The following is a 21,313-nucleotide window of genomic DNA, read 5'->3' as shown; positions in this document are numbered from 1 at the left end:
AACACATTTCCTCTTCTCTGTCATCTAGTCATATCTCTGGTCATGTTCACATCAGCAACTAAAAGTTTACTATGCTGAAAGGAAGCATATTCTTATCATAATTCTAAACTTCCAACATGACATGTTCAGCTGTCTTGTTGCCATTATTGTGTATTTTATTTAATTTTTATATGTTGAAGGCCCTGTCTTAATTTTCACTGTTTGCCACGACCTTGCAAAGTACTATAATTCAGATATTATATCCATGTTCATCTATTAAGGCCAGCGACTTAAAATAACCACTAGAATACATACATTGGGAGGAAAACTACACTTTCATTGTGTTGTGCCGCTTGTGCGTAACCCAAACGTTGTACTACAGTAATTTCAAGCACATCCGTTAGATATGCTTTTATCTTGAAAATATTCCCACCTGTTTCCAGCATTGTAAATATCCTAACTCTACGCAGCTGTACCACAAACATAGTACTCACTACGTCAGCTACGGGATGGCCACTCGTAGATGAGATAAAAAATGGATAAAGTCACGATAACGGACTCTCTCGCGGTGGATAAGGATGGAAATATGGACTTAGAAGTTGTATGTTTGATGAGAGTTGGGATGAATTCAGACTGGCTTCGCTTGTTAGAAAACACAGAGGTACATACACATTGCTAGCATCGTTTGCTAGCTAAATAAAATAACCTGTTGTCGTTCAATATCTGAGGCATCCCGCCTATTCTACTCACACACAAAAAATCATAATTAAACCCAAAACCCAATGAGAACCGTGATACTGACTGGCAACATTGTTGTGTTTAGGTTACGATTGGCCGTGGTTTTGACGTGACATATCAGCTCTTGTCTGCAAGTTGCCCGTTAATGATTTCCAGGCTTCATTGCACTTTTTCACAAAGAGAAGATGGACAGTGGACAGTCACAGACAAGAAGGTACACGTTTGTGGGACTTGACTGTCATTTAAAACTCTCTTTCGTGGAATAAAACGCATAATTTCAACTCATTAAGGGTGATACAGTAGTAGGTAAAAGTTTGGGTGACCACTTTTTGTATGGGGTTTGCAATTCCAGTTATAATATAGAGCATTAGTAATATTTGAGAAGTGGAAAAAAAAGTTTATAGGAGTTATGGAAAGTGTGCAATACTGTAATTATTTACAAAACAGTTGCCAGGTGGCTAAATTTGGTTTACCCAACAGAAGAAAATACTTTATAGTAGATCCTCGTTTTGCAAAAATATCAGAAAATGTGATTTATAATCCAGTGCGACTTTTTTTTTTTCATAATACATTTTTTTACGAATTCAATTAATGCCTTGGCAGTTTATTCAAGAATACTCTTTGGAGGAAGTTTCCATTTCTTTGGCATGTTTTCATCTTATTTACCTGATAGCTGAAGCATTACATATAACATTTCTTGAGCAAATTGATTTCTCAGGTGAAAATGGTAATTTTTTGGTAGAGGCTGATTGACCCTATTGCAGTGTAGAAATCCTAATACCCACATCATAAACTGCTGGCCAAAAGTATTGGCACCCCTGCAATTCTGTCAGATAATGCTCAATTTCTCCCAGAAAATGATTGCAATTACAAATGCTTTGATAGTAATACCTTCATTTATTTTGCTTGCAATGAAAAAAACACAAAAGAGAATGGGGAAAAAAATTAAATCATAATCATTTTACACAAAACTCTAAAAATGGGCTGGACAAAAGTATTGGCACCCTTTGGAAAATCATGTGATGCTTCTCTAATTTGTGTAATTAACAGCACCTGTTACTTACCTGTGGCACATAACAGGTGGTGGCAATAGCTAAATCACATGTGCAGCCAGTTAAAATGGATTAAAGTTGACTCAACCTCTGTCCTGTGTCCTTGTGTGTACCACATTGAGCATGGAGAAATGAAAGAAGACCAAAGAACTGTCTGAGGACTTGAGAAGCAAAATTGTGAGGAAGCCTGGGCAATCACAAAGCTACAAGTCCGTCTCTAAAGACCTGAATGTTCCTGTGTCCACCGTGCGCAGTTTCATCAAAAAGTGTAAAGCCTATGGCACTGTAGCTAACTTCCTTAGATGTGGACGGTGTAACATATTTATATCACGCTGCTGTTGCCATAGTGTGCATGCACTTCATGTGGGTGTGGTATTACAGTATAAAAGGAATCTCTGTGATGTGTTGGGGCAAAAATGCTGAGAAGCACGCTGAATTAAGAAGTATTGTTCCAATCAAGTCTCGGCCTGACATGTACTTAGATTAATGAAGTACATAACAAAAAGTGGCGACGAGGAGGTCTGGACCTACGTCAGCTCAGACGTTTTTTAAGTTGGCTGCGGGTCGCAGTACTCCAGTGGATAGACGGTGCTGACCTCCGCTTCTGCGTTGTGACTTCGTGGGGAGGAGGACGAGCGGAGATTTCAAAAGGAGCGTGAAGGTGCTGTATAACTAGGTGCTATGGCAGGTGTTATTGGCTCTGTTGGTCTTTTTTGATGACCTTGTGGAACAGTGGAGCTCGTACACGGGGCGGTTTGGCTATTTCGTGGAAGCTAACGGCAAGAGAGAGTGGTGCCCACGTTTTTGAGCGTTATTGGGCCAAAGACTTTCAATTTACTGAGAAACTTGCTTCAACCTGATAAACCTGGCAGCAGAACGTTCAGGGAGATCGTGGATACTCTTATTGCGCATTTTTCACCCAAGCCTCTTGTAATTGCAGAGAGATTCCAATTTCACTGGAGGAGGGGGAATCTGTCACTATGTTTATAGCAGCGCTGCGGAAGCTGACTGAACATTGTGAGTTTGGTGATGTTTTAGAAGACACATTAAGAGTCAGATTGGTATGTGGACTGAGAAATGAAGCTACACAAAAGATGTTACTCTCAGAAAGTGGATTGACATTAAAGAAAGCCTTTGATGTAAGTGTGGCTATGGAAATGTCTTTAAAGGAGGCTCAACAACTGAACATGATGAGCAGAATACACCAAGTGTCAAGTACCCAAAGCAATGTTGCTGGTCCCTGTTTTAGGTGCGGTAAAACGGGGCACCTCCACCTACTGGTGCAAAGAAATGAACTGTCGTAATTGTGGAAAAAGGGGTCATGTTGTGCGTGCCTGTCAGAATAAAACAAGCACTGAAAAAGCAAAGGAAATGGATGACAAGAAGAAAACAAAGAAATACATCAAAGCAGTAGAGAGTGCCTCTACTTCCGAAGATGACAGTGATGTGCACACCGTGCATGTAATGAGCGTGGACAGAAACTTGGAGTGTGACACCAAGTATGAGGGTCACCCAGTCAAAATGCAAATAGACACTGGATCATAGGCATCGCTTGTGTCTTACCAAGTCTATAAACAGTATTTGAGACACCTTCCTTTTAGACCGTCAGACACTGTGTTCAAAGCGTACACTGGACACAAAGTGCACATGAAAGGAATGACTGACATTACTGTGCAATTCCATGAGCAAACTGCCAAACTTCAATAGTATGTCACAAAAGGGAATTTTGCTTCCATCATGGGACGACTGTGGATTAATACACTTCGTGTAAATTGGCAAGAAGTTCGGCGGCTGTCAGACTGTTCTTCACAACTACAAGTCATCCTGGAAAAGAATGAATAGGTTTTTCGTGAGGAATTGGGCAGCATGACAGCAGCACATTACAGTGAAATTGCACATCAAACCAGGAAGCAAACCTGTGTTTATGAAGGCTAGGACAGTGCCGTATGCACTTCGTGACAAAGTCGAGGCTGACCTGGATGCGTTGGTCAAAAGTGGTGTTCTGGAACCAGTCACCACCAGTGAATGGGCGACACCAATTGTGCCGGTTCTGAAAAAAAATGGCGGAATTCGCACATGTGGGGATTTTAAAGTGACTTTGAATCCGGTGCTTTGTGCGGAGCAGTACCCGCTTCTATTAATCGATGATTTGTTTGCAGGTCTGAGCGGGGGTAAAAAAATTCAGCAAAATTGACCTCAACCAAGCTTATCTGCAGATGCACGTGGACAAAGAATCCGGGAGTGGCTGACAATTAACACGAACAAGGGACTTTTCAGATATTGCAGATTACCTTTTAGCATCACATCTGCTCCTGCTCTGTTTCAACGGGCTAAACGTACCTGAAAAAGCCAAAAATATTTTGGAAGAATGTTCTCTGGTCAGATGAGACAAAAGTAGAGCTTTTTGGGAAAAAGCATCAATATAGAGTTTACAGGGGGAAAAAACAAGGCCTTCAAAGAAAAGAACATGGTCTCCACAGTCAGACATGGAAGAGGTTCCCTGATGGTTTGGGGTTGCTTTTGCCTCTGGCACTGGACTGCTTGACCGTGTGCATGGCATTATGAAGTCTGAAGAATACCAACAAATTTTGCAGCATAATGTAGGGCCCAGTGTAAGAAAGCTGGGTCTCACTCAGAGGTCATGGGTCTTCCAGCAGGACAATGACCCAAAACACACTTCAAAAAGCACTAGAAAATGGTTTGAGAGAAAGCACTGGAGACTTCTAAAGTGGCCGGCAATGAGTCCAGACCTGAATCCCATAGAACACCTGTGGAGAGATCTGAAAATGGCAGTTTGGAGAAGGCACCCTTCAATTCTCAGAGACCTGGAGCAGTTTGCCAAAGAAGAATGGTCTAAAATTCCAGCAGAGCATTGTAAGAAACTCATTGATGGATACCGGAAGCGGTTGTTCGCAGTTATTTTGTCAAAAGGTTGTGCTACCAAGTATTAGGCTGAGGGTGCCAATACTTTTGTCCGGCCCGTGTTTGAAGTTTTGTGTAAAATGATAATGATTTTTTTTTTTTCCCTCTCTTTTGTGTTTTTTTCATTGCAAGCAAAATAAATGAATACAGTGGGGAGAACAAGTATTTGATACACTGCCAATGGGAAAACCCATTGGCAGTGTATCAAATACTTGTTACACTGTATATTACTACCAAAGCATTTGTAATTGCAATAATTTTCTGGGAGAAATTGAGCATTATCTAACAGAAATGCAGGCGTGCCAATACTTTTGGCCAGCAGTGTATATTGTTGGGTGAATGTCAAGCTCATCTTTTCAAAGGCGGAGTGTGTAGAGATCAAGGTTACACTGTAGATGTTACAAGATACATTTTTACTAGTCATGTTGAAGTGAATAATCTTTTTTTCTTTTTGATCACTGTCAGAGTCTCAATGGTGTTTGGGTAAATGGAATCCGCATACCTGCTCACGAAGCCCACCTGCTTAAACTTGGTGACTCAATACACCTCGGTGTTCCGGTCATGGGATCCAAAGTGGAGTATGACTACATGCTTGTGCAGCGACCACTCAGAGAAATTATACACAAACTGGCAAAAAGACAGGAGGGAGCCGCCAATGTGGTGCCCGTAGCAAATAAAACCAAGAGGAAGTTCACTGCTGAAGAAGTGAAGCCATCCACCTCAGAGGCCAAATTGTTCCGCTGCTCAAATACGGACAAGTCATTGGCACACCCATGTCCTATGCCTCCAGCCAAGCACCAAAGGCATTCTCAGCTGCAGGAGACACCTCCCAATCCACATTTGGAAGGAACAAACCAGAGCTGTGGGGGCTTCGGGGACATGGACAACTTGCAGATGTATGTCTCTTTCTCTCATTTGTCACCTGAACAACACTCAGTGTTGAGTAGTTGCAGTAAGCACTTCAAACTGCAAAATGGAGATGCTACAAAATCAGTAATATGACAAAAAATATTCAATCCTGCTGGCTTCAACTCATGGTTGAGTCATTGTATGTGTCCTGTTGGAAATCACGCATGTCATGCCCTATGTTCAGTGGATGCCAACAATAATGACAAAAAAAACATTAAGGCAGTTCATCTCAAACTAAATGTTGTACGACCTACTTTACACGCAAAAAAATGTTGTCTAAGCTCTTATAGTTAGCTGTTATAGCTGTTTTTGACAAATTTTTGGTTGCTGAATCCAAAACTGACCACGTCAAGTTTATTTCCATATCTTAGATACTTACTAGAAAATGCGCATGCTTTGAAAAACATTTAGTGGTAAATAAACCTTACAGTCATTCCTGTTTCTTTCAATTCTGCATTGTATGTCAATATTTGATCATTTTTATAATGCAGCAATATACTGTATGTTAAGTGCAGTGTCTTTCATATTTTTTAAGAATGCAGGGTCTTATGGTGCAAAAAAACCTAGATGTGATAGACAAAAACAGATCAGTTTTGGATTCCACAACCAAATTTTATTTATAATTGCCTGTCAAACCTAAAATAACACTGTGTTGCCCTGTTTTATCAGTTCACTTTTGAAAAGACAAGAATGCTAGGGTTTATCATATAATTACAGTATATGATGATGATTACTTATACAGTTGTATGGTCATTTCACACAATTCCCCGAAAACATTTTTAATTGGCTTTTGGACTGGTTTGAAGTTTTGTCACATTCTTGCTTTTACAGCAAATATACACAAATTGGCTCCTTTTTGTTAAATCTCATTCGTTTAACTCTGCTCTAGTAACTGTAAGACCACAAGTGAACTTAGCACGTCTTTTCTTGCAGGTACAGTCAGAACATATTGATGCTCAGGGAGCAAGTGGACAACACAAGCATGCAGGTCGCTTCGCTGGAGGGTAAATCCCAGTCGGTCAACCCATTCAGGGAAGAGCAGATTAAGGTGCTAGAGAAGCAGCTGAAGACCCTTCGAGCCAAGATGCAACAAATGCAGACATTTGAGAGATCCTTTACTGAAACTAGGATGCAACAAGAGGTGATAAGAAAAAGAGTCAAAACCTTGTTACATTGTGACCTAAATTTTGTTTCATCTGAAGCAAAAATGAATAACAATCAGCCATTGCCAGTCCAGCATTAGAAAGTAGAGGAACACTCTTAAGAGAAAAGGCATCCACCTAAGCAGCCAAATTCAAAGCATTGCCATATTTGGTAGATCGGGCTCTCCCATTACGTATGAAAATTTATCAATGGACGATTGAATGCCTTTATTGTCATTGCACAAATGTGAACCGAAATTGAGATGCTATGTAAAGCACGAATAGTAAAAGTCCATAGTAGTAATTAAGGGTGTAACGGTACATGTATTTGTCTTGAACCGTTTCGGTACTGGGTGCTCGGTTCGGAATGGAGGCGTACCGAACGAATTTCTGACGTAATGTAACCCTTACTTTTCTAGGCTAGGGGTCGATCGGGTTACAGTTTCTTTATGTAGATTATATTTACTCTGTCTTCTCTACTATAATGAGGACCAACACGGTAGGACAGTATATAACCCAGAAACGCCAACGACGCGACAACGTGGCCGCCGCGAGAACGCAGTAAAACACGGGCGTTAAAGTCAGCCAATGCACACCAGTCGCAGTGTGGCCGCGTGTTAGACGATTCCCAGAAGCGGCTCAATGCGACGCACGCGAAAAGAACGGCAAAGTTTATTATTTGACGCGAGACGCGGCCCTCCTGCGTCAATACTACTAGCTAGGATCGGGCAGACCGGAAGTCACTCGAATAAAAATACGGTGGATCCGGTCGATTTTCAAACTAATATGCAATCGTAACCCACTTTTTGAGTCCATAAGATCTCTTGAGTGGTAGATCGGGGCACAGTTGACTTGTCTTTGTTGATTTACTGCTGTTTTCTCTGCTGTAATAATAACCAACACGGGCCCGTGTTCAATACAAAACCCTCCTACCACAACAAAACAAGTAGGAACTAATATTCACATAGGAACTAAAGTTATACAACATGAAATATACAATATAAATGAATACTACATCACATTCTTAAAATATAAACACATAATAAATAATAGCCCATTTAAATAAAATAAATTAAAATGAGCTAAAACACCTGTAATTAAATAATAAGAATAATACACAGATTCTGCTTACATAATTTAGTAATTTCTGTGTGGCGCTTTAACTTGAGAAAAATCCACCAATAAAGCTTTTGAAAACCATTCATAAGAAAAAAAAATGATTCATTGAGGCATTTCATTTGTAAAATATATGTTAAAATCTTTGTCATTGGGATTGCTTTTCTCTTTAGCACAGGACTTTTTTCTTCTTTCTTTTAGAAAGAAAGCTGACCAATACGCAGGATCTGAAAGGCAAATTGTTATTGGATTATTATCTTTAAATACCCGCTACTTTTTGAGCAGAATTCTAGCTTTGTATAGGCTAATGTTCGTATTGTTGAAAGCACAAAAGTGTGTAATAAACAACTAGCACATTTATATTTTGCATTTTGTTTTCTTACTGTACCGAAAATGAACCGAACCGTGACCTCAAAACCGAGGTACGTACCGAACCGAGATTCTTGTGTACCGTTACACCCCTAGTAGTAGTACAGAAATATTGCATTATTTACAAAAAGAAGAGAAAATGTGTGGAAATTTGTGGGTGCAATATTCTTCCACTGCACTGACTGCTAAAAAGGATGGTTTCAGGGGGAACAACATCCAATAATGATTCATGTTTATTTTTTTGTTTTTTGTTTCTATATGGCTTTTAAGGCTGAGAAAACACAGCAGCAAAAGGAGCTCATGGAAAAACAGTTAGAGGATGCCTTGAAGGAGGTAATCACTAAATATATGACATGAGATGGAATGCTACATGACACGGTGGATTTCTTTTCAATTCTCAATTTGCTCTCAACACCCTTTAGCAGAAGAAAATAATTGATGAGCTTTCGCTCTCCCGGCGGAAGTTCGAAGAGATTCTCTTGGCCAAAAACATAGAGCTTGAAGTGACTAAGGTGGGCAAATTGTACAGCTGTAGTTGTTTTAGCTCGCTGCTTTTTTCAAGCCTCATACTATTTCTGTTTCTAGGAGGAAAAAGAAAAAGCAAGGGCCCAGAAGGAGGAAGTTGTCACACAAGTAACCGAGGTCCTTGAAAATGAACTTCAATGTATCATCTGCTCTGAGCTGTTTATTGAGGTGCAAGTCAGCACAACCGGCTCACATTTGACTGTGTGTGTCAACAAACAAATATGGCAACTTTTCTGATTGATATCTTTAGGCTGTCATCCTGAATTGCGCTCACAGCTTCTGCTGCTATTGCATCAATCAGTGGCGCAAAAAGAAAGAGGAGTGCCCCATTTGCCGACAGGCCATCAACTCCCAGACACGTTGTTTGGCACTGGACAATTGTATCGACAGCATGGTGGAGAACCTCAGTTTGGATATGAAGGCCAGACGTCAGAAGCTTGTTTCAGACAGGAAAGGAGAGCAGTAGGTTAAATTGATGCACAATCTAGAATGGTTTGAATTTTTTTTGCTCTGCTGAAGAGAATGTGTTTGCATTGTTCTTTAATTTTGAAAGGCAATACTTGTTGTAATATATTGATAATAATGCTAATGATTAAATATATTCCAAATTACATTTGTTTGTCGCTCTCATTACTCTTCATACATAGTTTATATATCTTTGACTACTCGGTTAATTTGCAGCAAATTCATATATCGATATATATATAAAGCATAATAAAAGATAAAATGCCAGTACATCAGAAGGTCAACATATTAATACGCTAAAGGTCGCAAACATTTTTGCACATTTCATGAGCAACTTTTTTCCCCCTCTAAGTTTGCCGGCCGCTGCACATGTAATAGTGAAACAAGATGAGGAGAGCGACAGTGATGACAGTAGTGAGGGCGGAGTGGAGATCCCCGACAGAACGCGCTCAACCTCTAGAACAGCTCGCAGCAGATTCCCTACCAGTGACGGTATGTTTGAAGGTTGTTAAATGATAATCATATTCTTTTGGGAATGACATTTTCACAAGTTAAGACACCAGTGTTTTTATACTGATCCTTAGCAACCACACACACGACTAACAATATTTTAGTGACCAAGGTAGTTACTCTAAAATAACAATTTATAGTCTGTCACGATATACACATATATAAAATTTCTAAAACTGAACTTGTCGCATTACTCTTCCATATAATACGGAGGTATTCATTTGTTTATGAATTCCAAATGTAAATAAATATTTAAAAAAACATTGTTTAACTCTTGTATTTATCTTTTGCATCTACTAGTATGTTTTCTGTCAATAGCAAAACTAAGGAATTTGTCTCATTGTTTTGTACATTTCAGAGGAGTGTTAATGACATGAAAGATTTCAGAGGGTATTTCTGTTTTGCAGATGCGTTCATGATCCAAAGTGAAAGCAGTAGTGATAGCGACAGTTACCACTATGATTTAAATTACAGCTACAGCAGCAACAGCAGCAGCACATCTGAAGACGCTGACCCAGTGCGCCTCTAAGGCCGATTCATAGGCCATTTCTGTTTTGGTAAGTATTTCTTAGTGAAGCTTTGAAAGATTATTTTTTTTTTTTTTTATTATCATGCCGTTTAGTTTCACAAACATTTTGTGTGAAGGCAAGGCAAAGCAAATTTATTTCTATAGCACAATTCAAGGTATTTCAAAAGTCCTTTAAATCAAATACAATCCAAAAACAAGTCATCAAACAGTTAAAAAAGAAATAGGAAATAGTCATATAACTTGAGATTTGAATTCATAATTGTCCAAATTATGAATACGCTGTGGTAAACAGTGTTGTTTTTAGCTCTGATTTAAAGGAGCTAACAGTTGGAGCACACTACAGAGCTTCATATAACTTGTTCCAGAGGTTAGGAACATAGTAACTGAATGCTGCCTCACCCTGCTAGCTTCTTGTTCTTGGAACAGACAGCAGACCGGTGTTCTGCCAAGATGTCCTACACTGGCGAAACGTCTACAAGAGGCGAATTTGACACACAAAGTATTACCGTGCGCTTTCAGCTTGTTTTGTTTGGATGCAAAAAGGCAGAACGTACTAAAAATGCCTTAAGATAATACTGAAATGTAGTAAGATCAAATAAGGGTGGTTTAAATATGTTACGTGACTAATGGGGTCGACAGATCAACACTCTACCACAAGAAAACACAATTCTTAAATGTATGAGAGGGAAACATGCAAAAAGTATTTTGAGGCAATGAAAAGGTAATAAAAGACTAAATAAACACAAAAATAGTAAGTACTCACCTCTTTTAACTGATCTGCGCATGCGTGCACTTGCGTGCGCAAGCGCACTGGGCATTATGTAGGACATTTCGCCGTGTAGGAATCACGTACTGCACATAACACGTCACCTTTGCTCATTAATATTCATGACGTTAGCAACTGTTGCTAGGGGGGTCAAACTTCCGTTTGTCCCTCATGCTAGATGCATGTATCAAGTGTACAAACGAGACGTTTACTGAGCTAAACCTACCAATTATGTCCGAAAATTATGTCCCTGGTGCCAAATTCACTGGTGAAGATGTGGAAGAACGTACAAATGTTCAGTTAAAAACCCCACGCTAAAAAAATAAGTAAAAATATAAAAATGGCTTACCTCTTCAGGGCAAGCTGTGGATCAGCATTGTCATCTGTAGGACCATGGCCCCCAACAAAATGTTTACTACATATGAAGGTGAATGGCTTCACCACGCAGGCATTAAACTGGTCTTTTGGACGTCCGCACAAGTTGATCTATTGTTCACATTTTTTCCTTTTAAGTTTTTGGCATCGGGAAACATGAAGAAAACATCCTTCATATGTCGTTATGTCTAGAGTCGTTTCTATAAATTCATAGCAGCAGTGTTTAATCTGCATGTTCTTTGTTGAAAGATTACCGGCAGAAAACAACCAGTACTAGCATGGGTTGTATGCGAGCGCGCTTCTATGTTGACCCCTCTCCGGTTTACGATGGTGACGTCACACAGCCTTGCGGTCTAAAAATAGCATTCGTGTGGTACGCTATTGCAAAACACCGGTTCGGCGTCAAAGTTAAATACAAACAGACTTGAAAAATCAAATAAGTATTTTCTTTTTTAAAACTGTCACTGATCAATTCCCGCTGTAAATACCCCGTTTGAAATCTGGCTGTGGCAGGGTATTGTTGATTAAATACTGCAAGTATCGTCTTTTTCTCATGATGTCAAAATGTGAACGGCATAATGAGGTGAAACATCTGTTTTAAATTTCCTCCTTGTTAAGAAAGGTTGTGCAAAAACTACTTAAACAATGGCCATTTTGACATGTGTATTAAAAAGTTTAGACAAGGTCAAACTAAGTTTACCTGTAAATGGTAAATGCATTTTTTTGTTTGTCTTAATATTCCTTTAACTTTTTGTGCTTTGCAGATCTGGGGCTATCAGCACGAGAGCAGCTATATACAGTATGGCCAGTGTCCATAACCGCAGCCCCAGCTGTGTGGACACCAACAAATCAGTTTACTGGAATTGTTTACTCTTGCCAGGATGTCCCTGGGACATTTCTAAAAGCACATCTCCTTAAATCTGTGTCAATTTAGTTGCCAAAATGGATGTTTTCTAACTAAAGAAATAAAATTTCCTGTTCATATGCCGCACTGAAATTGTCTTGTAATATTGTTAAATAATAATACTGTGTGTGAGTTTTGTTGTTTTATTCACTGTCTCGTTTGTTACTGCCAATTAATTGCTTCATTGGTTTGCGTTTACTGCTGCTCAACTACTGCATTTTCACTACTATCCTGCGGGTGGCAGCGTTTCGTCAGTTTATTTGCTGAAGAGCGTCCTGTAACTATGGAAACAGCCTTCCGGAATCACAGGTAGGACTGCACAGTGACCGACAATATTATCCTAGAGTGATAAATTATACCAAAATGAGTTTTGCCCCTTAAAATTGGTTTTAAAAAAACGAATTTACTCACTATTGGTTGATGTTGGTATTAAATGCTGTATTTTAGTCCCAAAAAAGTCCATTATTCTCATCATAAAGCTTATGTAGCTTAAGTTATTCAAAATAAGGCTTTTTACAGTAATGTCAAACAATGATAGTATCTCTGCTTTGGGTATCTCTGGGAAAGAGTGGAGACTAATCATGCACAGATCAAACTTATTTGTCTGGCGTCTGATCTACGAGGCTTGAACCTAAAAACAGTTGCTGAGTGTGTGAATGCAAGACATCAAAAGTGTTACATTTCTAGTGGTAGGTGGTAATTATTTTATTGATGAATATCTTTTTGGTGTACCTGATGCACATTCTGAGTTGATTTCTGCCCAGATACCCATCAAGAGGAGAACTCGTAAGCAACTAAATGAAAAGATGGCATCAGCTCACCTGCAGGATAAACCATTAATTATAAAAAATTAAATTTAAAATAAAGTGAAGCGTTAAGAGGCTTTCAGTAGGGTTAAGCTCCATACTAACTGGTAGGATGGAAAGTAATTACAGTGCCTTGCAAAAGTATTCAGCCCCCTTGAATCTTGCAACCTTTCGCCACATTTCAGGCTTCAAACATAAAGATATGAAATTTAATTTTTTTTGTCAAGAATCAACAACAAGTGGGACACAATCGTGAAGTGGAACAACATTTATTGGATAATTTAAACTTTTTTAACAAAAAACTGAAAAGTGGGGCGTGCAATATTATTCGGCCCCTTTACTTTCAGTGCAGCAAACTCACTCCAGAAGTTCAGTGAGGATCTCTGAATGATCCAATGTTGTCCTAAATGACTGATGATGATAAATAGAATCTACCTGTGTGTAATCAAGTCTCCGTATAAATGCACCTGCTCTGTGATAGTCTCAGGGTTCTGTTTAAAGTGCAGAGAGCATTATGAAAACCAAGGAACACACCAGGCAGGTCCGAGATACTGTTGTGGAGAAGTTTAAAGCCGGATTTGGATACAAAAAGATTTCCCAAGCTTTAAACATCTCAAGGAGCACTGTGCAAGCCATCATATTGAAATGGAAGGAGCATCAGACCACTGCAAATCTACCAAGACCCGGCCGTCCTTCCAAACTTTCTTCTCAAACAAGGAGAAAACTGATCAGAGATGCAGCCAAGAGGCCCATGATCACTCTGGATGAACTGCAGAGATCTACAGCTGAGGTGGGAGAGTCTGTCCATAGGACACTGCACAAATCTGGCCTTTATGGAAGAGTGGCAAGAAGAAAGCCATTTCTCAAAGATATCCATAAAAAGTCGTTTAAAGTTTGCCACAAGCCACCTGGGAGACACACCAAACATGTGGAAGAAGGTGCTCTGGTCAGATGAAACCAAAATTGAACTTTTTGGCCACAATGCGAAACGATATGTTTGGCGTAAAAGCAACACAGCTCATCACCCTGAACACACCATCCCCACTGTCAAACATGGTGGTGGCAGCATCATGGTTTGGGCCTGCTTTTCTTCAGCAGGGACAGGGAAAATGGTTAAAATTGACGGGAAGATGGATGCAGCCAAATACAGGAACATTCTGGAAGAAAACCTGTTGGTATCAGCACAAGACCTTAGACTGGGACGGAGATTTATCTTCCAACAGGACAATGATCCAAAACATAAAGCTAAATCTACAATGGAATGGTTCAAAAATAAACGTATCCAGGTGTTAGAATGGCCAAGTCGAAATCCAGACCTGAATCCAATCGAGAATCTGTGGAAAGAGCTGAAGACTGCTGTTCACAAACACTCTCCATCCAACCTCACTGAGCTCGAGCTGTTTTGCAAGGAAGAATGGGCAAGAATGTCAGTCTCTCGATGTGCAAAACTGATAGAAACATACCCCAAGCGACTTGCAGCTGTAATTGGAGCAAAAGGTGGCGCTACAAAGTATTAACGCAAGGGGGCCGAATAATATTGCACGCCCCACTTTTCAGTTTTTTATTTGTTAAAAAAGTTTAAATTATCCAATAAATTTTGTTCCACTTCACGATTGTGTCCCACTTCTTGTTGATTCTTGACAAAAAATTGAAATTTTATATCTTTGTTTGAAGCCTGAAATGTGGCGAAAGGTTGCAAGGTTCAAGGGGGCCGAATACTTTTGATAGGCACTGTATATACCCATAAATTTCGGCTCATAAGGTGCACCTGACTATAATGGCACCCACCCCCATACTTCACAGTGGGTATGAGGTGCTGTCTACACGCCAACAAGCTGTTTGGGAGGCATGCACGGAGAAAACTTTTCCTCACTCTCAATCATAAACGCAAACGTATGGAGTCCGCCAAGCGGTATTGGGGCTTCAACTGGGACCGTGTGCTTTGGTCAGATGAGACCAAGATTGAGCTTTTTGGCAACAAACACTCTAAGGCGCATCTTTCGTGGCACGCCAGACCCACTTAGAGTGGGTCAGTGATGCTGTGGGGCTGTTTCGCTTCCAAAGGCCCTGGGAACCTTGTTAGGGTGCATGGCATCAAGAATGCTTTGAAATACCAGGACATTTTAAATCAAAATCTGTTGCCCTCTGCTCGAAAACTGAAGATGGGTCGTCACTGGTCTTTCAGCAAGACAATGACCCTAAACATATGGCCAAATCTACACAGAAATGGTTCACCAGACACGAAATCAAGCTCCTCCCATGGCCATCTCAGTCCCCAGACGTCAACCCCATTGAAAATCTGTGGGGTGAGCTGAAGCGGAGAGTACAGAGGCGAGGACCCAGGTCTCTGGATGATTTAGAGAGATTCTGCAAAGAGGAATGCCTGAAGATCCCTCTTTCTGTCTTTTCACATCTTGTGAAACATTGTAGGAGAAGATTAGGTGCTGTTTTGTTGGCAAAAGTGGGTTATACAAAGTATTAACACCAGGGGTGCTAATAATTGTGACTCACATTATTTGATGTTAAATAATTATTTCTTTATGTGGGATTTTTTCCCCACTGAATAAATGCACTTGTATTGAAGGTTGGATTTTTCTCTTTTTTTAAGGTCCCATATTATTTAGAAAAAAAAAATATTAGAAGCTAAAAAACACATAATTATTATAAATCCAATAATTATGGAGGGCTCTGTATATGACCATGTTCTTGTGTGTACCATGATACGATGTGTGAAAAAACTGGAACTGAATATATTAGCGACAAAATTTGCTGGATGACACTTAATGACATGTCATAAGCATTCATTAACGCCCATGACCGTGTCATGTAATAAATATGACAGTCTTATGACGCCGCTGTCAAATAAAGTCTTACCTATTAACCGAAATAAATAAACAAATAAGCCACAGGATTCAAGAGGGGGGGGAAAGTAGCGGTTCATAGGACAAAAATTATGGTACTTCTACATTAAAAACAAAGGAATGAGGTTTGGATTTGATCTATTTTTATACTTGATAGGTTTCCCAAGACAGATAAGGGTGCTAATGACTACAAAGTTGAATTATTCCTCAATATATGCATAAAATATCACAAATCCAGCAAGAGATGTGCTTCTGAGTAATCCAAAATAAAAGCAGTTGTTATGATCTTTCCATGAAGTTCATTATCTTTTTTTTTTTTTTTTTTTTTTTTAATCCAGTCTTCCGGAATCTGTCTGCAGTTATGTCGCGGCTCACTGCAGGCCCAATGCTGACTGTGGACAGCAGGAGATTGAGGAGAATCATTGCTGAAAATCCGACTTGGTCCTTGAGTCTTGTGCCTTTTCTATCAACCCTCTGCCTAGAATGTATTGTGAGCAACTTTGAAGGTATCATTCTTTTTACTATCATTCTAAATACCATATTTCTTGATTTTTTTAGCCACTGACCTTAAGCTCAATCTGTGGCAGAAACCCCCATCTATGAGGAGCTTGCACTCAATCAGAGAGACTTTTTGCAGGAGAAACTGTCACCCTTGCTGCCCCTTTCTGTGACTGCCAACTTGATCGATGATGGTGTCTACTGGCGGCGATGCTGTGAGCAACGGTGGGACATTTGTGACGTGTCTCACTATGGCCACAGCTGGAAGCGTATGTTCTTTGAGAGGCACCTGGAAAATATTATTGAGCAGTTTATCCCGGAGACAACCGCCATTAGGGTAGTCACTGAGGAGATCCCCCTGTGCAAGGCTTACGTGAGGAGGCTTAACATCTCCCAAATGCTGCCTCCCGTTAAGGAGGGCATGGTGGGACTTGGAGACAACGTAGACTGGCAAAGTGAAACTGACTCAGATACAGTTCACATGGAGCACTTTGACTTCCGCACTCTCCTGGCCAACCTGCCGTGGCTGGAGGAGTTACACTTGAGCTACTGGGTAAGACAATGCGGGATGAACTTTGAGTGGAAGATGTTTGAGATGGCTCAACGTGACTCCGAGACTCTCTCGATGGCTCTTCAAGCATGCAAGACCTTGAAGGTACTGTACATACAGTCATGTAAAAAAATAAGGATACCCCATTAAATATTCAGTTCTTCATTAAGAAATGTTCACATATCAATGGCTGATCTTGTTTTTTTTATCTTTGGAAAAGAAACTGATTTAATTGCAGGTAAACAACAAAAAATAACATTGTTTTACTCATGAAACCACATATATGAACAAAAATTCATATTCTAACTGAGGAAAAAGTTAGGACACCCTACCTAATAGCTAGTGTTACCCCCCTTTTACCACCTTAACTTCAGTGAGATGCTTTTTGTAGCCGTCTATCAGTCTTTGAAAGTTTGCCCCACTCCCAAACGCAGAATACTGACTGTTGAAGTGAGACAAAACAGCAGGGTGAGATCAAATGAGCTGTCTGAGGCCTTCAGAAAGAAGATTGTAGATGCTTATGAGTCTGGTAAGGAATTTCAGAAGATCTCAAAAGAATATAAAATCAGCCATTCCATTCCGGAAAATAGTCTACAAGTGGAGGACATTCAGAACAACTGCCAAAATGCCCAGGTCTGGCAGTCCAAGCAAGTTCACCCCGAGAGCAGACCGCAAGATGCTAAAAGAAGTCTCCAAAAACCCTAAAATGCCATCACGGGACCTACAGCAGGCTCTTGCTACTGTTGATGTGAAAGGGCATGCCCCTACAATCAGAAAGAGACTTCACAAGTTTAACCTTCATGGGAGGTGTGCAAGGAGGAAACCTTTCTTCTCCCAGAAGAAAATGAAGGCCAGACTGAGGTTTGCCAGAGTGAATGTAGACAAAGACTAGGATTTCTGGAATAATGTTCTTTGGACAAATAATCTAAAATTAAATTATTTTGACACCTGAACAGAGAACATGTTTGGCATAAACCCAATACAGCATTCCAGGAAAAGAACCCCATACCAAGTGTGAAGCATAGAGGTGGAAGTGTCATGGTTTGGGGTTGCTTTGCTTCAGCAGGACCTGCCCAGCTCACCATCATAGAATCCACCATGAATTCTATCGTGTATCAGATGGTGCTTGAGAAACATGTGAGAATATCTGTGAAAAAATTAAAGCTGAAGCGAAACTTGACCCTGCAACATGACAATGACTCAAAACATACCAGTGAATCCACCAAGGACTGGCTGAAAAGTAAGAGAGTCCTGGAATGGCCGAGTCAAAGCCCAGATCTTAATCCCATTGAGATGCTATGGGTTGACTTGAAACGGGCTGTACATGCAAGAAACCCGTGGAACATCACACAGCTGAAAGTATTCTGCGTTGAGCAGTGGGGCAAACTTTCTTCAGACCGATGTCAAAGACTGATAGATGGCTAGAAAAAGCATCTCACTGAAGTTATTTCAGCCAAAGGGGGTAACGCTAGGTATTACGTGGTAGGGTGTTCTAACTTTTTCCTCAGTTAGAATATGCATTTTTGTTAATATATTTGGTTTAATGAGTCAAACAATTTTTATTTTTTTTGTTGTTTACGTGCGATTAAATAACTTTCTTTTCCAGAGATTAAGAAAAACAAGATCAGACATTGACATGTAAACATTTTTTAATAAAGAACTGAATATTTAATGGGGTTCCTAATTTTTTCACATGACAGTAGAAATTATTTCAGAGCTTTCATCCATCAATTTTCTATAACGCTTGCTTCACCAATGTCACATGAGAGTCAGAGCTTTAAAAAAATGATTGTTCATCTATATCTAAATAGCTTGAATGATTAATTAGTCCACCATTTGATAACAGAAATTATGATTCACTTTTGCGTTCCTTTGATGCCATTCATTCAATACAATATCAGCTTTGTGTTCAAATTTCACACTGATTGAATATGCCAGTCAAATTAGATGAAATCATCTTTTCAGTATGAATAAATTTTGTGAAATCTTTCCTAAGAAATGTGTGTTGGCTCAATAAAACACTGCTTTATACACCCAAATTAACAGATATATTTATCTGTTTAATAATTCTGCAGGTAGTACGACTCTATGAAAGTCATATTGATGATGCAAAATGCAAGTTACTCTCTAAACACCTCGTGGCGCATCCCTGCCTGAGAGAACTCAACCTTTCCCATAACGTGATTGGCGACAAAGGGGCCAAGGCTGTTGCTAAAATGCTCAATAGCACCAAACTGGAGATCCTTAACTTGAGCGACAACATTGTTCGAGACGTGGGAGCCAACGCCATTGCTGACGCCTTACCAGGCAACTGCACCCTTCTGCTTCTTAACCTAAGAATCAACCGTGTGGGTGACGAGGGTGGGCAGGCTATTGGAAAGGCCTTAATGAAAAACGGTACACTTCTTCATCTTCACCTCGGAGCCAACCTCGTGACTGAGCCCACTGCCATCACGCTGTCAGAAGTGCTGGCTAAGAACCAAACACTGAAGACCATCAACCTTTCCTGCAACAAACTGGGTGTGGTGAGTATAGTACATCTGAATAATTACAGAATTGGATGGCATTTTACATCCCAGCCTTATTTTTTTTATTATTTTTTTTCTTAATAATCCACATACAAAATACTAAAGGGTGACACAAGGTTTCTGAATCAATGTACTTGTCCTGAAACCAAATTTTTAAAAATCAAACAAAAGAACGCTTAAAAATATTTTATGAAATACCAAATAAGTCTGGAGTACACACTATAATCCCTGGATTTTCACCTCAATTTGAGTGACGAAACGCACGGGGACAGATATGTGTATCAGGCAAATAAACACTTAAGAATGAGTGACATTTTTCTCTAATCATACTTAATATGTTCTGATTGTTTATGAGCAGGATGGAGGAAAAGCTCTGGCGGAGGCCATAGTTCAAAACAGCATTTTAACAGAATGTGACGTAAACCTGACCGATGTGGATGAGGAGAGCGCCTCCATCATCAACCAGGTGGTTTGCACCAATAAGAAAACCTCCGTCACCAACCAGGTGGTTGGCAACACCGAGAGTAAAATCATTATCAACCAAGTGGTTGACATTCATGACAGCTCAGACGAAGAGGAACAAGAAAGCGACGACGAGGTTCAAGCTGAAGATGACGAAGTACAAGAAGAACAAAATGATGAGCAACCAGATGGCGAGGTACAAGAAGCACCAGTTGATGAGGCACAACAGGAAGATGGAGAGGTACAGTAGACGTCAACCATCTAAAGCTGCTATTCTCTTAAACCTAAACTACTTTATTGTTGCAATTTCACAACGCCATGAATCCGAATAAGCAAACCTGCCTTCTCTTTTTGCATCCACAGGCCCCATCTGAAGCAAAAAGTTCAACCGCCAGTGCTTGATGTCTTTATTTGAATGTCATTTGTTTCACTTGATTGAATTTTTGATGCACGATTTGAGGATAAGCTAATTTTTATTTTAGGGCTGTCAAAATTATTGCGTTAACGAGCGGTAATTAATTTTTTTAATTAATCACGTTTAAATATTTGACGCAATTAACGCACATGCCCCGCTCAAACAGATTAAAATGACAGCAGAGTGTAATGTCCGCTTGTTACTTGTTTTTTTGGTGTTTGGCGCCCTCTGCTGGCGCTTGGGTCCAACTGATTTTATGGCTTTCAGCACCATGAGTGAGCATGGTGTAATTATTGACATCAACAATGGCAAGCTATTAGCTTATTTTTTGATTGAAAATTTTTACAAATTTCAATAAAATGAAAGCATTAAGAGGGGTTTTAATATAAAATTTCTATAACTTGTACTAACATTTTTAAGAACTACAAGTCTTTCTATCTATGGATCGCTTTAAGAGAATGTTAATAATGTTCATGCCATCTTGTTGATTTATTGTTATAATAAACTAATACAGCACTTATGTACCGTATGTTGAATGTATATATCCGTCTTGTGTCTTATCTTTCCATTCCAACATTACGGTAATTTACAGAAAAATATGGCATATTTTTATATATTGTTTTAATTTGTGATTGATTACGATTAATTTTTAAGCTGTGATCAACTCAATTAAAAATTTTAATCGTTTGACAGCCCTATTTAATTTTAAATGTACGTTCAATCATGAAAATTGGCTTGCGTTATGTGCTACATAAATGACAACTGAGTAAATCCAAGTGTAAAAAGTGCTATAGAGTTTTTAACTCACAAATATTTTCTTCAAATTTATTTTAAAAAAGGATTAGTTAAGCCATAATGGTAATTTACTATCGCATTGGGTGATTTATCTCAA

The 21,313-nt window shown here is 39.5% G+C and overlaps 2 protein-coding genes across 4 annotated transcripts; both read left to right on the top strand.

Moving 5' to 3' along the window:
• The first annotated feature begins 439 nt into the window (after positions 1 to 439).
• On the top strand, positions 440 to 12,381 carry rnf8 (ring finger protein 8, E3 ubiquitin protein ligase). Of its 3 annotated transcripts, none has more exons than XM_057823150.1 (11): positions 440 to 640; positions 803 to 931; positions 5,157 to 5,587; positions 6,534 to 6,741; positions 8,498 to 8,560; positions 8,653 to 8,739; positions 8,813 to 8,920; positions 9,003 to 9,214; positions 9,570 to 9,709; positions 10,135 to 10,284; positions 12,162 to 12,381. In XM_057823150.1, the coding sequence occupies exons 1-10, from the start codon at positions 515 to 517 to the stop codon at positions 10,254 to 10,256; spliced, it is 1,626 nt and encodes a 541-aa protein (XP_057679133.1). In that variant the 5' UTR covers positions 440 to 514; the 3' UTR covers positions 10,257 to 10,284; positions 12,162 to 12,381. The 3 variants fall into 3 exon arrangements, with proteins under 3 accessions (XP_057679133.1, XP_057679134.1, XP_057679132.1); XM_057823151.1 differs by having other exon boundaries at positions 8,650 to 8,739; positions 10,202 to 10,284; positions 12,162 to 12,376; XM_057823149.1 differs by having other exon boundaries at positions 8,650 to 8,739; positions 12,162 to 12,376.
• A 3,948-nt stretch (positions 12,382 to 16,329) lies between these two features.
• tcte1 (t-complex-associated-testis-expressed 1) lies at positions 16,330 to 20,589 on the top strand. Its single transcript, XM_057823459.1, has 5 exons — positions 16,330 to 16,474; positions 16,556 to 17,121; positions 19,092 to 19,541; positions 19,903 to 20,247; positions 20,370 to 20,589. Exons 1-5 carry the CDS (start codon positions 16,330 to 16,332, stop codon positions 20,406 to 20,408), a joined length of 1,545 nt encoding a protein of 514 aa, XP_057679442.1. The 3' UTR covers positions 20,409 to 20,589.
• Positions 20,590 to 21,313: the final 724 nt, after the last annotated feature.

This window comes from Corythoichthys intestinalis, chromosome 19 (genome assembly GCF_030265065.1).
Source record: "Corythoichthys intestinalis isolate RoL2023-P3 chromosome 19, ASM3026506v1, whole genome shotgun sequence".
In the NCBI taxonomy this organism is placed as follows: domain Eukaryota; kingdom Metazoa; phylum Chordata; class Actinopteri; order Syngnathiformes; family Syngnathidae; genus Corythoichthys; species Corythoichthys intestinalis.
Note: the sequence above shows the minus strand (reverse complement) of the source record. Positions and strands in the feature narration are given on the sequence as shown.